This window comes from Choloepus didactylus, chromosome 5 (assembly GCF_015220235.1).
Source record: "Choloepus didactylus isolate mChoDid1 chromosome 5, mChoDid1.pri, whole genome shotgun sequence".
In the NCBI taxonomy this organism is placed as follows: Eukaryota; Metazoa; Chordata; class Mammalia; order Pilosa; family Megalonychidae; genus Choloepus; species Choloepus didactylus.
The window spans coordinates 145,704,928-145,720,160 of record NC_051311.1 but is presented as its reverse complement, the minus strand read 5'-3'; the positions used below and the strand labels follow the sequence as shown (position 1 = coordinate 145,720,160).

General features: G+C 35.2%; 1 protein-coding gene across 2 annotated transcripts in view; it reads left to right on the top strand.

Annotated features, from left to right (window-relative positions):
• HERPUD2 (HERPUD family member 2) overlaps positions 1–12,496 on the top strand; it is a 63,568-nt gene extending 51,072 nt beyond the window's left edge. For both annotated transcript variants that reach the window (XM_037837066.1, XM_037837065.1), the window contains exons 6-9: positions 7,305–7,427; positions 9,990–10,313; positions 11,016–11,133; positions 11,613–12,496. In XM_037837066.1, coding sequence (XP_037692994.1) covers positions 7,305–7,427; positions 9,990–10,313; positions 11,016–11,133; positions 11,613–11,774 — 727 coding nt within the window. In that variant the 3' untranslated portion in view covers positions 11,775–12,496. The remainder of the gene's footprint in view (positions 1–7,304; positions 7,428–9,989; positions 10,314–11,015; positions 11,134–11,612) is intronic.
• The last annotated feature ends 2,737 nt before the right edge of the window (positions 12,497–15,233 follow it).

The window sequence follows — 15,233 nt, the reverse complement described above, 5'->3', positions numbered from 1 at the left end:
ACAAATTGTGTATGAATACATTATAAATATATGAATTATTGTATTTATGCAGTTGATTCTCATATGTGATAATTTTGTTCTATAAAGTCACTGCGAACACTGAATTAGAGGATACTGAACCATTGCTCCTCATGGGTTAGGGGGCAAGCTTCTGGTCACAACATTTTACCAACCAATCAATACATAACTTTCTTTTATGCATGTTTCTGTTTAAAGATATTTTAATATACATTGTTGACTCATTAACATTGAACTTATAGTAAACAGCATTATAATTCACGCCTGAATGAAACCTATTTAACCCATGTATTTTCTTCTTAAGGCACATCACTACCTTTTTGTGTTTAGAAACACTAGACAGTGTTTTTAACTTTTTATCTTGAAAGAATTTCAAACTTATGGGACAGTTGCAAAAATATTACAAAACCCTTACAGAGAACCCCAGCATACTTGCCCCCCCTCCATACTCAGGGCCACCAATTTTAGTATTTTGTAACATTTACCATATCTTTCTGTCTACCATCCATCTCCCTCTCTCTTTTCTGAACTTTTGAGAGTAGGTTGTATATGCATCCTGTTCTTTGAGCACATGATATTTCCATGTACATTTCCTAAGAACAAGGACATTCACTTAGGTAACACCTTAAGTGCAGTTATCAAGAGATTTGACATTGATATAAAACGTAGTCTATATTCCAGTTTTTCGTATGTCCCAATAATGTCCTTTTGAGCTTTTTCTCCATTATTACATCCAATGCAGAATCATTATTACATTTAATTGTAATTGTCTCTTTAGCTGCTCTTTTTTTTTTTTTAATTGCGGTAACATTTATCAATATAAAACTTCCCATCCCAGCCACTCCCAAGAGTACCATTCATTTCATTTGAATCAATCACATTTACAATGTTGTGCTTTCTTTATCACCATCTATTACCAGAAGTTTCCCCATTACTCCAAACAGAAACCCTACACTATGCATTAACTCTCCATCCCCCCTCCTGCCCACTCCTGTTAACCTGTATTCAACTTTCTGTCTCTAGGAATCTGCAAATTTTAGCTATTTCGTGTAGGTGTGGCCACACAGTATCTGTCTCTTTGTGTCTGACTTATTTCACTCAACATGATGTCTTCAAGGTTTATTCATCTAGTGGCATGTATCAGAACTTCATTTCTTTTTATAACTGAGTAATATTTATTCCACTGTATGTTTATACCACATTCTATTTATCCATTCATCTGCTGATGGATACTTGGCTTGCTTCCACTTTTTGGCTACTGTGAATTATGCTGCTTAGAAACTGGTGTACAAATATTGGTCCGAGTCCTTTCTTTCAAATTCTTTTAACTCTCTAAAGAGTTTCTCTCTATTATTATGGGAAAGGGTGCTTGAGAGTAGGTGTAGGTTTAGTGAGTGATTCCTATGAGGGATGAGTATATATACAGGGGCCTACAGGGCAGAGATATGTATACATTTTTGTATGTTTAGCTTTATCCATATTTCATATTTCTTTAAGACAGTTTTCAAAAGTAAAATTACTTGGGCACTTGGGTGTAAGTTAACACTTTTAAAGGTACTTAATTTAGTCATATGGTTTTTTAAAGGCTAATACAAGTTAGGGTTCCCAGGGGAAACAGAACCTATAGGAGATATATGTATATATATGTATACATATAAATAATATGAGATTTATTATAGGAATTGGCTCATATCACCGTGGGAATTGGCAAGTCCGAATCCTGTAGGGCAGACCACAGTTTGGGAACTCCAATGAAGGTTTTGATAAATTCCCCATAAGAAGCTGGCTGGCTGAAATAGAGATAGAAATTCTTCTTTCTGACTACTGAAATAATCAGTTTTCCTTTAAGGCCTTCAAATGATTGTATGAGATTACATTGTAGATGTAATCAGCCATAGATGGAGTCAGCTTACTAATGATGTAAATCCATGAAATATCCTCACAGTAACAATCAGGCCAGTGTTTGCTTGACCGAACAACTGGACGACTTAATCTAGCCAAGTTGACACATAAACTTAACCACCACAAGGCTTCTTCTAGTACATTGCCACTAGCAATAAAACAAAGTTGGGTTTCACTTGTACCTCCTGCCAATACTGGCCATTTTTATTTAATCTTTTTTAGCTTGGCAGGCTAAATAAATAAATAAACGGTATCTTTGTTTTAATTTGCATTTATTTGGTATCTAATTATATCCATTTCTATGAATTCTTGATATAGAAAAGATTAACTATTTGTTGCAAAAATTTTTTCTAAGTCCTTTGTCTTTAATTTTATGTAGTCAAATATGTTGATTGCTTTCTTTGTGATTTCTTCTATTGCTTTTAAATTAGGACAGTACTTCTCCCTCCAAAAGCTTGGTATATAATCAATTCCAGTTTCTTCTAGATTATCTGTGGTTTAACTCTTAATACTTCATTTTAGTCCACTTGAAACTTATTTCAATATATGGGATGGGATGAAGCTCTAAACACCCCTCTCCCTACTACCAATTTGGTAGTCCCTTTTCCCAGTACCAAATAATTTTCTTTCCTATTATTTGATTATGCATCCTTTAGAATATATTAAATTCTTATGTAATAGGACCTCTTCCTGGGCTACCCATTGTTTCATTGATCTGTCCCTATATATTTTAAAGATCACTTTATGATTTGATTTAATAGCACATAAATCTTCTAACTTCCTGCATACTTATCTCATTTGAAGGGTAATAAACACAACTGAAAATTGTAGTATGCCAGTTTGGACTTGGAGTGGATCTTAGCAATTATACAGTTCAGTAGTTTTTTTTGTTTTATTTTGTTTTTTATTAAATTCAGTTTTGTTGAAATACATTCACACACCATACAATCATCTATGGTTTACAATCCACTGTCCACAGTATGATAACATAGTTATGCATTCATCACCACAACCTATCTCTGAACATTTTCTTACATCAGAAAGAACCAGAACAAGAATAAAAAATAAAAGTGAGAAAGGAACACCCAAATCATCCCCCCATCCCACCCCATTTGTCCTTTAGTTTTTATCCCCATTTTTCTACTCATCCATACACTAGATAAACGGGGTGTGATCCACAAGGTCTTCACAATCACACTGTCAGCCCTTGTAATCTACATTATTATATAATTGTCTTCAGGAGTCCAGACTGCTGGCTTGGAATTTGGTAGTTTCAGGTATTTACTTCTAGCTATTCCAATACATTAAAACCTAAGAGGTGTTATCTATATAGTGCATAAGAATGTCCACCAGAGTGACCTCTCGACTCCATTGGAAATCTCTCAGCCACTGAGACTATTTCGTCTCATTTTGCATCCCCCTTTTGGTCAAGAAGATACTCTCAGTCCCACAATGCCGGGTCCACATTCATCCCCGGGAGTCATATTCTGCATTGCCAGGGAGATTTACAACCCTGGGAGTCGGGTCCCACGTAGCAGGGAGGGCAGCGAGTTCACCTGTCGAGATGGCTCAGTTAGAGAGAGAGAGGGCCACATCTGAGCAACAAAGAGGTACTCAGGGAGAGACTCTTAGGCACAATTATATGCAAGTTTAGCCTCTCCTTTGCAGTAACAAGCTTCATAAGGGCAAGTCCCATGATCAAGGGCTCAGCACATCAAACCTCCAGTCCCAATGTTTGTGACAACATCAACACCAGTCCAGGTGAGGATGTCCAACACATCCGCACCTTCCTCCAGATCCTCGGGGCTGGGGAGGGGGAGGCTGTAAATACATTTTTTATTATCTGCCCAAATTACTTTGGGATGTGTCACTATTTCACTCCAGCCTATACTAACCTACCATATCTCATTTCCTATTCAAAGTTCCATGCAATCGTGGTGTTTGAACAAATCGACTGTAGAGTTGTACCGTTTAGAAAATTTAGATCCTGTACCAAATAGATATCTCTTCCCTTGGTCTCATATGGAAGTTGAAGTTTTAAAACACAGTCAGTTTCAACCTTTACCCTTTGGCCTGGCTTGCCCCGGTCTTAACCAGACCTGCTTCATTCGTATCACTAATTGAAGTCTGGGCTCTTTTTCAGCTTTTTTTTTTTTTTTTAACAGTGGCTGTATGCACTGATACTGACATTCATATCTGCCGAGCTCTAGCTCTGAGTTTCAGGTGTCTCAGAGATATGCATTGTTCCAGAGACCAATCAGGATATACGCTAGGGGATCAGCATCTCAAAGTTTAGAGATAGGCATTACAATTCAGGGATAGAGTTAACTGCTGTAAGAGCTTACAATCTAGGGACTATTACAATTATTATGTCCACTTTAGGCTATGTTCTAAGATTCAATTCTGAGTTTACACATTGTAGTTAGTCCATATTGGTGAGGCATTAAAGTGTTTGCCTTTATTTCTGGTGTACTTCACTCAAATACTGCGTACAGGATCCATTCACCTCGTTGTGTGTCTCACAGCTTCACTCCTTCTTGTAGTTGCTCAGTGTTCTCCTGTATGCGTACACCACAGTACTTCATTCCATTCTTCAGTCAATGTACCCTTAGGTCATCTGCACCCTTTAGTTCAGTAGTTTTTAACTTATTGGAGAGAAGGGGAGGAAGCATATCAGAATTATATGGGGAAGGGTTTTTTTTTGGTTACACATTTTTGATAATCACGCCCTACTTCTTATGTTCTGGGCTCCAGTAGGATGAGGTGGGACTAGGAAACATTTTTCTAAGTAATTGTAAGTGGCTTTTTCTTCGTTTGACCTTTAAAAACAGCGACAAAGTCCAGTCTTCCTATTTTACAGTTGAGTTTGAGAGGACACCTAGAAAGAGGTTCCTGGATTTGTTTGAGCTTATATTTCTTATTTTAGTGGTAGCTATGGGTTGTAGTTCTACTTTCAGGGGAATGTAATTTTTCCTAATTGGAAATATTAAGAAACTTTAAAATGTACAACTAGATACAGCTTCATATTGTTCCAATGCTTTTGGATAGTTTTCAGATTTGCTCAGAGATGCATCAGCTCCCTGGTGTAAATGCCTAGTTCTTTATAGAAATGGTTTATAATACTTCTCTGCTCCAGTAGTGTGGCTTTCTCCCTGCAATTGATCACTAATTGGCTTCCTTTTTAAAAATAGTGGCAACACTCCTCCCTACGTGGGACCCGACTCCCAGGGTTGTAAATCTCCCTGGCAATGCAGAATATGACTCCCGGGGATGAATGTGGACCCGGCATCGTGGGAATGAGAGTATCTTCTTGACCAAAAGGGGGATGCAAAATGAGACGAAATAGTCTCAGTGGCTGAGAGATTTCCAATGGAGTCGAGAGGTCACTCTGGTGGACATTCTTATGCTCTATATAGATAACACCTCTTAGGTTTTAATGTATTGGAATAGCTAGAAGTAAATACCTGAAACTACCAAACTCCAACCCAGCAGTCTGGACTCCTGAAGACAATTATAGAATAATGTAGATTACAAGGGCTGACAATGTGATTGTGAAGACCTTGTGGATCACACCCCGTTTATCTAGTGTATGGATGAGTAGAAAAATGGGGATAAAAACTAAAGGACAAATGGGGTGGGATGGGGGATGATTTGGGTGTTCTTTCACTTTTATTTTTTATTCTTGTTCTGGTTCTTTCTGATGTAAGGAAAATGTTCAGAGATAGATTGTGGTGATGAACGCATAACTATGTTATCATACTGTGGACAGTGGATTGTATACCATGGATGACTGTATGGTGTGTGAATGTATTTCAGTAAAACTGAATTTAATAAAAAACAAAAACAAAAACTGAATTTAATAAAAAAAAATAGTGGCAGCATATCTAACAAAATTTTCCATTTTAACCATTTTTAAGTGTACAGTTCAGTGGCATTAATTACATTTACAGTATTGTGCAACCATCGCTACCAAACATTACTAAAACTTTTTCCTTACCCCGAACAGAAACTCTGTACCCAGCAAGCATTAACTCCCCAATACTCCTTCCCCACAGCCCCTGGTACCTCTTACTACTTTCTCCTTCTATTCTAGATATTTCATATAAGTGGAATCATACAATATTTGTGCTTTTATGTCTGGTTTATTTCACTTAGCATTATAATTGACATCTTTTTTAAAGGAATAACAGGGTTAAGGTTCTTTTAAGGACTTTTCAGAGCTGAGAAGAAGGAACTCTCTAATGGGGGCTTCGGCTGTTCTTTAGGGAAGGCTTGTAAAGTGGGGGTGGGGGCCGTATTAAGGAGGTGGAAGAATCTTTTGAGGAATTACCATTCCTTCTCCAAGGGTGAGGAAAGTTCAGGTAATATGTAGAGGCATTGGTGCCTTATCTGGCATTAAGTTTCCTCAAGTATAGTGTGTTGGTAAGTTTTAGCTCTATAAGCTTTTCTAAATTAGCTTTCTATAATTATTTATTGCCAATTGTATGTTAAGTAAATAGTGTTTAGAATGTAAAATTAAAATACTTTGGATAGACCAAACTAATATCAGCTAAAGATAAAATTCAAGTAGTATGAGTAACAAATTCACAAATTCTGTTTTACTTATATGTTTATCTCTGTAGTTGTCTTTAATATATGTGAATTTCTACAAATCTCTCATTACATACTTTAAAGTTATGTTTAGAGTTAGGAATAGGGGAGAGTAAAAGTAAAAATCATTAACATTTACTGAGTACTGAATAACAACCCTATAATTAGGAAACTGAGGCATAGAGAAATGAAGGATGACCTTCTCCAAGTCTTACTGACTTATTAAAAGTTTTTCTTAGTTTAACAAATCATGTATAAACACATTCTACTAATCTTGGTTCTTTAAAGAATATTGTACAGGTCTTTGTAAAAAAACATTTTATTATACAGCTAATAGCTGCTGTGTTTTAAGTAATTTTTTGTTACTGATGTAAAATATTTGGCTAGTTCCCCCATTCCTCAAAGTATTTTTTCATGAAGTCTAATTTAAGCTTTGGTTAAAAGTTCTTGACGAGTATGTACTTAAAATGAAAGTATTTGTGGACTCTATTTATTTGTGGACTCTATTAAGATGAGAAGATAAATATACCTGTTTGCCACACATTTTGTGGTTGGCTTGCTTTATTTTCCTGTTAAAACTGGGATGAAGTGTTAGTTATTTTGAATACTTGGGCTTAGAGTTATGTTATATAAGCCATAATGTCTTATTTGAAGAATGCTGAAAAAATGTATTTCTCTTTTCAGTAAGATTTAATACATTTTGCCAATGGGTGATTTGTAGTTTAGAAATGAAATTTCAGAGAACTGCTTTCAACTTCTACAGCATTAAAATACTTTTTTTCTTTATGTTGTAGAAATAGAGACAACCAATTTCCTGAGCAGGCTATTCCGGCTGGATTCCCAGTGTATCCTGCTTTCAGCCCACTGCAGATGCTGTGGTGGCAGCAGATGTATGCTCATCAGTATTATATGCAATAGTAAGTTAATTTGAGTTCCTTTTTTAGTTACTCATTATGTTACTTGCTTTATTTTCTTTTTCATCCTAAATAAGTTGATTTGGGATTTCATTTGCTGGTATATTTTCATTGGTTATTTAAAATTATTATGAAAAGGAATTTACATACATCTCAGCAGATACTTTATTCTAAAATATCTGGCTAAAGGAAGAAGAATTTCCAGTTCATATTAACTAAGCCTACTCTCAGCAACTCCCTTTCCCATAATTATATTTAGCAATATTCAGCAATGTTTAATATAACATTTTGTATACTTAAAAGGAGAAAACTTAGGAAAGTTTCACTGGAAGGCAGCAAATAGAGATAGGAAGCTGAAAGAAAAAGAAAATGGAAGAATCACATGTCAGGGAGGCTCAGATCTATGTAAGGGCTCAGGCATGACTAGCTTGCTTACGGGACTGTCATATTTTAGAAATTCTTGTCTCTCATGAACATGGAATAGTCTTAGCACTGAGTACAATTTCTCTGCCTTTTTCTTCTGGACTTATGTATTCATTTAACATGGACCAGCTTCTCCTTAATGTTCTCCTTTCCTTATTTCTTTGAGTCTATTAGTCTACTTACTATTATTATTGTTATTTTTATTTTTCTGATCATTGTTTTTCTGTCCTTTGGTATCCTCATTTTCCCCCTTCTTTCTTCTAAATGAAGTTTGACAGACATTTGTGTACTTACCAGGCACCTAATGGCAACAAGTCTGGCAGGGAAGACAGGATTCAGTCCAGAGTCAGTCCCCTTGTATTTCTCTCCTTCCCAGCCTTAGTTGTTAGGTGTCTGTGGATGATTCCCAATTTTTCATCTCCTGTTGCACTTCATCCTGTGTCTTCACTTAATTGTTGGAAGGTTTCCGAAGGGATGTTTGTGTTTACTCCAAGTTCAGTTAGTCTAAAATTTGGCTTCTCCATTCTGCTAAGTGAATTCTCCTTAACTTCTTTGCTGTCTGTCTATCATCCAAGCTCTGAATCTTAATTAGCTTTGATTCTGGCTTTTGTTATCTCTGAACCCACTAACTTACCAAGATGAGTTAATTGGTATCTCTGGCTTCTGCCCTTTATATCCTACTTCCAATATTCTGTTCAGATCTTTTCTTATTTTATCTGCTTTACTGACATAGCTCTTTTCCCTTTTAAGCTCTTTACTAAATTTCTTCTTGTATACTACTGCCAGGTTAACTTTCTTAACACAGATTTGAATCAGTCATTTCCCCATCCCCCGAAATATCCAATAGCTCTCTTGCCTCCTGTATGAAGTTTACATCCTTAGCCTTCCTCCACACCTTTCCCCATAAAGCTGACCTGCTTTATGAACCTCATATCCTGATGCTCTCTTTCATAACTCCTTGGCCATAGGCAGGATGTTTGTACCTTATAAGTTGCTATGGTAATAGTTATTTGAGAGACTATGGTGTGCTCAGTATTATGCTGGGAGCTTTAAATCCCTTGTCTTATTTATAAACCTCATGAGAACTGTGTGGGTTTTATTGGGACTTGCTACTAAATCATATAATCTTATGTATATCATTTAACTTCTGAGCCTCAAGTTCTCACCTTTAAAATGAAATAGCTCACCTATGTATTAAAATATCCATGAAGTAGGAAGTGTTTTGAAAACTAAAAAGCCCTATACAGATACAAGATATTAGCATAATATTAACATATTACAAATAGGCTTTTGTATCTTGGAAATTTTTATTTTATCTTACTATCTTGATTTTTAAATTTTTTATTGTAGAAAAACTTAAATATATAAAAATGTTGCGAGACTTAGCAAAATGATCCCGTTTACACATCACCTAGCTCTGGTATTTTATCAGTTCATGGCCAAACTTGTTACAACTTTCCTCCTTTTGTTGGATAATTTTGAACAAATCCCATATATAGTATCATTTTAATGGGAATCTTTTATAGGAAAATTTATTCTGATTTTCAAGCAACCAAATATAGCAAACTTCGTGACCACAGTCCTCCTTAAATTGAAAAGGACCTATACCATTGTTCCCCAACTGGAGATCACAGAAGTCTGGATTGAGGTTGAAGAGTTGTTATCTGGGATCTATTTGAAATTTTAAGATACTAATACTAATCATTTATCACTGACAGTAGACACACAGGATAATTAATGTAGATTTCTAGACAGATCTTTCACAACATGGGTCAGGTAGGGAGATGGTGGTGGTAGGGTAGGGGGTGTTCCTCCCATGTAGAATAACAAAAGGGATACTTAGTGAAAAGGTAGTAGAATAGAGAAAAACTAGACATCAATATAGCTACTCTCATCTTTCTGCCTCTCCCCTAGCACCTTAGACTACAGGCTAAGAGAACATCCATTGAGCTATACGTACAACCATCAATCTTGGATCCACTTTTCCATTGAAATTTGGGCTTACCTATGAAATGTGGGGCAGGTGCTGTGATATTCCATATTGGGTTTATGAAAAATACATATGGCTCCTCAGGTAGTTTAAAAAAATATAGTATGGTAAAGTTTTTTTCTTGTTAATATTTATTTTGGTGAATATTTCAGTCAAGCTGCAGTTTCTGCTCAGGCCACATCAGATGCCAACCCAGCTCAGCCTACTGCTTCACAGCCTCTAAATATGACACATGTTCCTGGAGAAGAACCACCACCTGCTCCAAACTTAGTGGCCCAAGAAAATCGACCTCTGAATGAGAACGTGCAGATGAATGCACAGGGAGGTCCAGTGCTTAACGAAGAAGACTTCAATCGAGACTGGCTAGACTGGATGTACACATTCTCACGAGCTGCAATTCTCCTTAGCATTGTATACTTCTATTCTTCCTTTAGTCGGTTTATCATGGTAATGGGAGCCATGCTACTGGTTTATTTGTGAGTGTTGTTCACTATTTTAGTTTCTGTTAATTACTTTCTAAAACTGTTCAGCACTATACCTGACATATGGTAGCCAGTCGGAGAATGTTGAATGAAGGGCTATGAATGCTGAACTTTACATAATTGACATGTTTCTGATGCCCACAGCATGGCACAGGTTATATCGAATAGGAATGGTTGTCAGAATTGTTTAGAAGCAGATTTTTTTCCTTTGCTATCTTTTTTGTAAATTATTAATTCAGTTAGACACATCCTGTTACTTAGAACTTGAAGTGTACAGTGCACTCTTGCATAAGAATGTCCTTTTATTAATTGCAGTTATCAACATTAAGTCCTATGGGTATAGGTAAGATTTTTTACAAGTAGGCTAACTTTCCCTTCCCCTTCTCCCCAAGAGGCAAAGAAATAAGGTGAATTTCAATTTGAAAACTATCAGAAAGAAGATTTTATGAGTCCTGATATGTCTTCATATTTAGCATAGAGCCATCTAAGCCCATGATAGACTATTAGACTTTAATTGGTTCTTGTTCTATTGTTACTGCTTTGAGAGGGGTAGTTTCCTGGCCTGAAGTGAGTGATTTGGTCTTTTCATTTATGATAGTTCTAATTATTTTTATCTTGTATAAAAACTAATGTTTTATAGTGTTACAAATAAAAACAGTGGGGACTTCTTTCTTTTCTCTTTGTTTTACTGAACAGACACCAAGCTGGATGGTTTCCTTTTAGGCAAGAAGGAGGTCCGCAACATGCTCCCAACAATAATGTGGAAGTTAACAATGATGGGCAAAATGTAAACAATTTAGAACTTGAAGAAATGGTATGTTAATGAAGTGCTGGTAATTTTAAATATGAGTGTTTCTTCAAGACTGTATAGAACCAAAATAATAAAAGGATCATGGGCGTTCTACAAGTATTTATGGAATGGCACATAAAGAAAATCTAAAATATAAATTATGGTCATTTCATCCTGGAGAACTTAGAATATGTAATACTAAGTATTCATTCATATACTAGAATTAAGTAGGAAGGATAACATTATTCTTCCTGAAACTAGCCAAAAAAGAAAATTATGCATGTGTCAAGAATTTACTGTTTTGCATTATTCCCTTTTAATCTGAACAGCAAGGAATTTATCATTTTTGAACTTAACAAAGATTAATGACCAGATATGTACCACTTCCTTACATGCTCATGTTCCTTCTTTCTACTAAAGAAGCACTTCAACTCTCTTCTTTTCTATCATGAGGTAATATTAGCTGTTCATATAACTCAGTGTGTTCTTGTTTTGTTTGAAAGGAACGTATTATGGATGATGGGCTTGAAGATGAGAGTGGAGAAGATGCAGGAGAAGATGCTAGTGCAATTCAAAGGCCTGGAATAATGGCTTCAGCTTGGTCTTTTATCACCACCTTCTTTACTTCACTGATACCAGAGGGGCCTCCCCAGGTTGCCAACTAGACCTGAAAAACTGTGCCAGCTGCAAAGGAGGGTTTGACTTTAGGAAAGTGTTTTAAATAACAGTGCAATTTCAAAAAAATTTATAACTTTCTTTTGATCATCATGTACAGAGGTGTTTTTTCTTTAAGCTTCTCATGCGTATGAATATTTTAAGCACAAATGGACTACTAAATGTGTGATTTTTTTTTTTTTTTTTAAATCCTAACAGAACATAGTGTAACAATATTGGTCTTCCAGATTTTATTCTTTTCTATTATGTACATTATAACCAGACAGACCTGTTTTTGCGCCTTATTTCTTTAAAGAGCTGCTTTACATATAAATGTCTATAGCTAGTAGCCCAGCCCTTCAATGTATAATTTGAATAAATATATATATTTTCTGTGAATTATCCTGAAAGTTTGAAACAGAATGACCTCATAGTTTTTAATAAATAATATTATTTACTTAAAACATGCTAGTAGCATCTTGCCCGGCCATAAAGCAATAAACTTCTCAATAATCTTAATTTTGAAATTTAAACAAATAATGGAAACTTTCTATTTTAAGGGCATAAATCCCATCAGTTGGAATTAGTATCTTTAAAAAAAGGCAGCTCTTCAGTGGAATTAACAGTGATAAAAAAAAAATGTTTGATACAGGCAGTACTTTTATAAAATAAGATATGTTGGAAATCATACCCTGTAATTTTTTTAAATAAAAGGTCAATCCATTATAGTAAACTGTCTTATGGGATATTTGTTCAAACTCTTCAGTAATTTTCTCCATTTCATGCAAAAATCTATGTAAATTTTCACTAGTTGCTTTGGAAGGGTTACTGTCTTCAAGCTCATTTTCACTTCTTTCCATTCCAGAAGGATTCCTTCTAGTTCTCAGGTAGTCTGAAACCTTTGTAGTTTATTTAAAAATCCCTGTGAAAGCTGACTTAATATTTCGTAATAAAGTAATTTTCTTATAAGGCAGCTAATTAAAATCAAGTATGGATGGGGGAAAACAATATATGTCTCATAGGAAGATGTATTATAAAATTATGAATGTGGTACTGGCACAGGGATATATGATAGAACAGAATAGAAGATCAAGAAAACTTATCCATGAAATATTCTCTAAGTTGTTTAATGATACAGATAACATTTCAAGAGATAAATGGTTAACCCTTTGAGAAGTAAAATTAGATTTCTGTTTATACAAAGACAAATTTTAGGTGACATCATGATCAAATATGAACAATAAAACCATGGAAATACAGAAAATATAGGTGAATGCTTATATAATAGTGGGATGAAAAAATACCTTTACGGCAGAACCCCTAAATGAAAAGGTTGCTATGTATATAATGTTTTGACATACATAATTAAAAAGGAAAAAAGATGGAAAAGGTAATAAAGTCATGAATTTGTTAAAGACAAACACTCCAATAGGAAATGGGAAAGAACACAAACATGAGCAACAGGCATGAAATTTTGTATTTTGTAGAAGTTAAAACTATCAAATTGGTAAGATAAAAATGCTCAGGGATTAAAAAAAAAGGCTATAGGGAAATATAAAATAGTATATGGGCTTTCTGGAAAGCAAGAACCAGATTTTCCAAATGTGCACAGAATCAGTCAGTGTTATCCTGTTGTTCCTAGAATGAAGATCAAATTCCTTAACACATCTTACAAAGTCTTAAAGTTCAGGCCCTTACTTCATTTCAGACTGCTCTCCCTTGATACCTCTGTTGAAGCTAGGCTGGTCTTCCAATTCTAGCACTCTTTCCAGCCCCAGGACTTCTATAGCTGCTGTCTGTTGCTCAGAGCACAGTCCTTTCCTTCTTTGCCTCATTAACATTTACTAATCATTCTTCAGATCTCGTAGTAATTGTCAGTTCCTTCGGGAAGTTTTTTCCTGGTAGTGCCACTTACTTCTTTGCACTTAGCACCATAACAATTTACATTTATTTCCTTATTTGTCTCTCAAGATATAAGTGCTCTGAGGGTGGTGAGTATCTTTTTGCTCTTCTAGAAGAGTGCCGTGTAGTTAGTTCAGTAATGAATGAGTGCTTGAAAAGTATGCATTCCCTTTGAGCCCACAAAAGTTTGAGGAGATCATGCATGTATGAAATTTCACCATCAAGGTGTTCACTGCATTGTTTATAATAGGAAAAACTTAGAACTGACAGATATTCTACAGGGTAAGCTATAGTGCATTCAAATGTTGAAATACTATATATATAGCTATTGAAAATGATAAAGATAGCTATATTAATATCAGACAGATTAGACTTCAAAAGTAAAACAATTAAAAGAGACAAAGAAGGACACTATATTAATAAAAGAGTCAATTCATCAAGAAAAGATAACAATCATAAATATTTATGCACCAAGCCAGATTGCCCCCAAATTCATAAGGCAAACACTGAGATCACTGAAAGGAGAAGTAGACACCTCTACAATGATAGTTGGAGACTTCAATACACCACTCTCATCAATGAATAGAACATATATAGAGAGAATCAGTAAAGAAATGGAAATGTTGAATTGTATGATAAATGAACTAGATTTGACAGACATTTCTAGAAGACTACATCCAACAACAGCAGGATACACTTTTTTTCTCAAGTGCTCATGGAACATTCTCTAGGATAGACCACATGTTGGGTCACAAAGCAAGTCTCAACAAATTTAAAAACATTGATATTATACAGAACACTTTCTTGGACCATAATGGAATGAAGTTGGAAATAAATAACAGGCAGAAGGTCATAAAATTCACAGATATATGGAAGCTGAACAACACCCTCTTAGAAAACCAGAGGGTAAAGGAAGAAATTACAAGTGAAATTAGTAAATACCTTGAGGAAAATGACAATGAAAACACAACATATCAAAACTTATGGGATGCAGCCAAGGCAGTTGCTGAGAGGAAAATTTATTGCTGTAAATGCCTATATTAGAAGAGAGAGCAAAAATTGAAGAATTAACTGTTCACCTGGAGGTATTAGAGGAAGAACAGCAAACTAACCCTAAAGCAAACAGAAGGGAAGAAATAACAAAGATTAGAGTAGAAATAAATGAAATTGAGAACAGGAAAACAGTAGAATCAACAAAACCTGAAGTTGGTTCTTTGAGAAAATCAATAAAATTGATGGACTGCTAGCTAGGCTAATAAAAAAAAAAAAAAAAGTGGAAGCAAATAAATACAATCAGAAATGGGAAAAGAAACATAACTACTGACCCTGCAGAAATTAAGGAGGTAATGAGAAGATACTATTAGTGACTATATGCTAATAAACTAGACAATTCAGATGAAATGGACAACTTCCTAGAAAAGCATAAACAACCAACATTGACTCAAGAAGAAATAGATGACCTCAACAAGCCAATCCCAAGTAAAGAGATTGAGTCAGTCATCAAAAAGTTCCCAAAAAGGAAAAGCCCAGGACCAGATGGCTTCACATGTGAATTCTACCAAGCATTC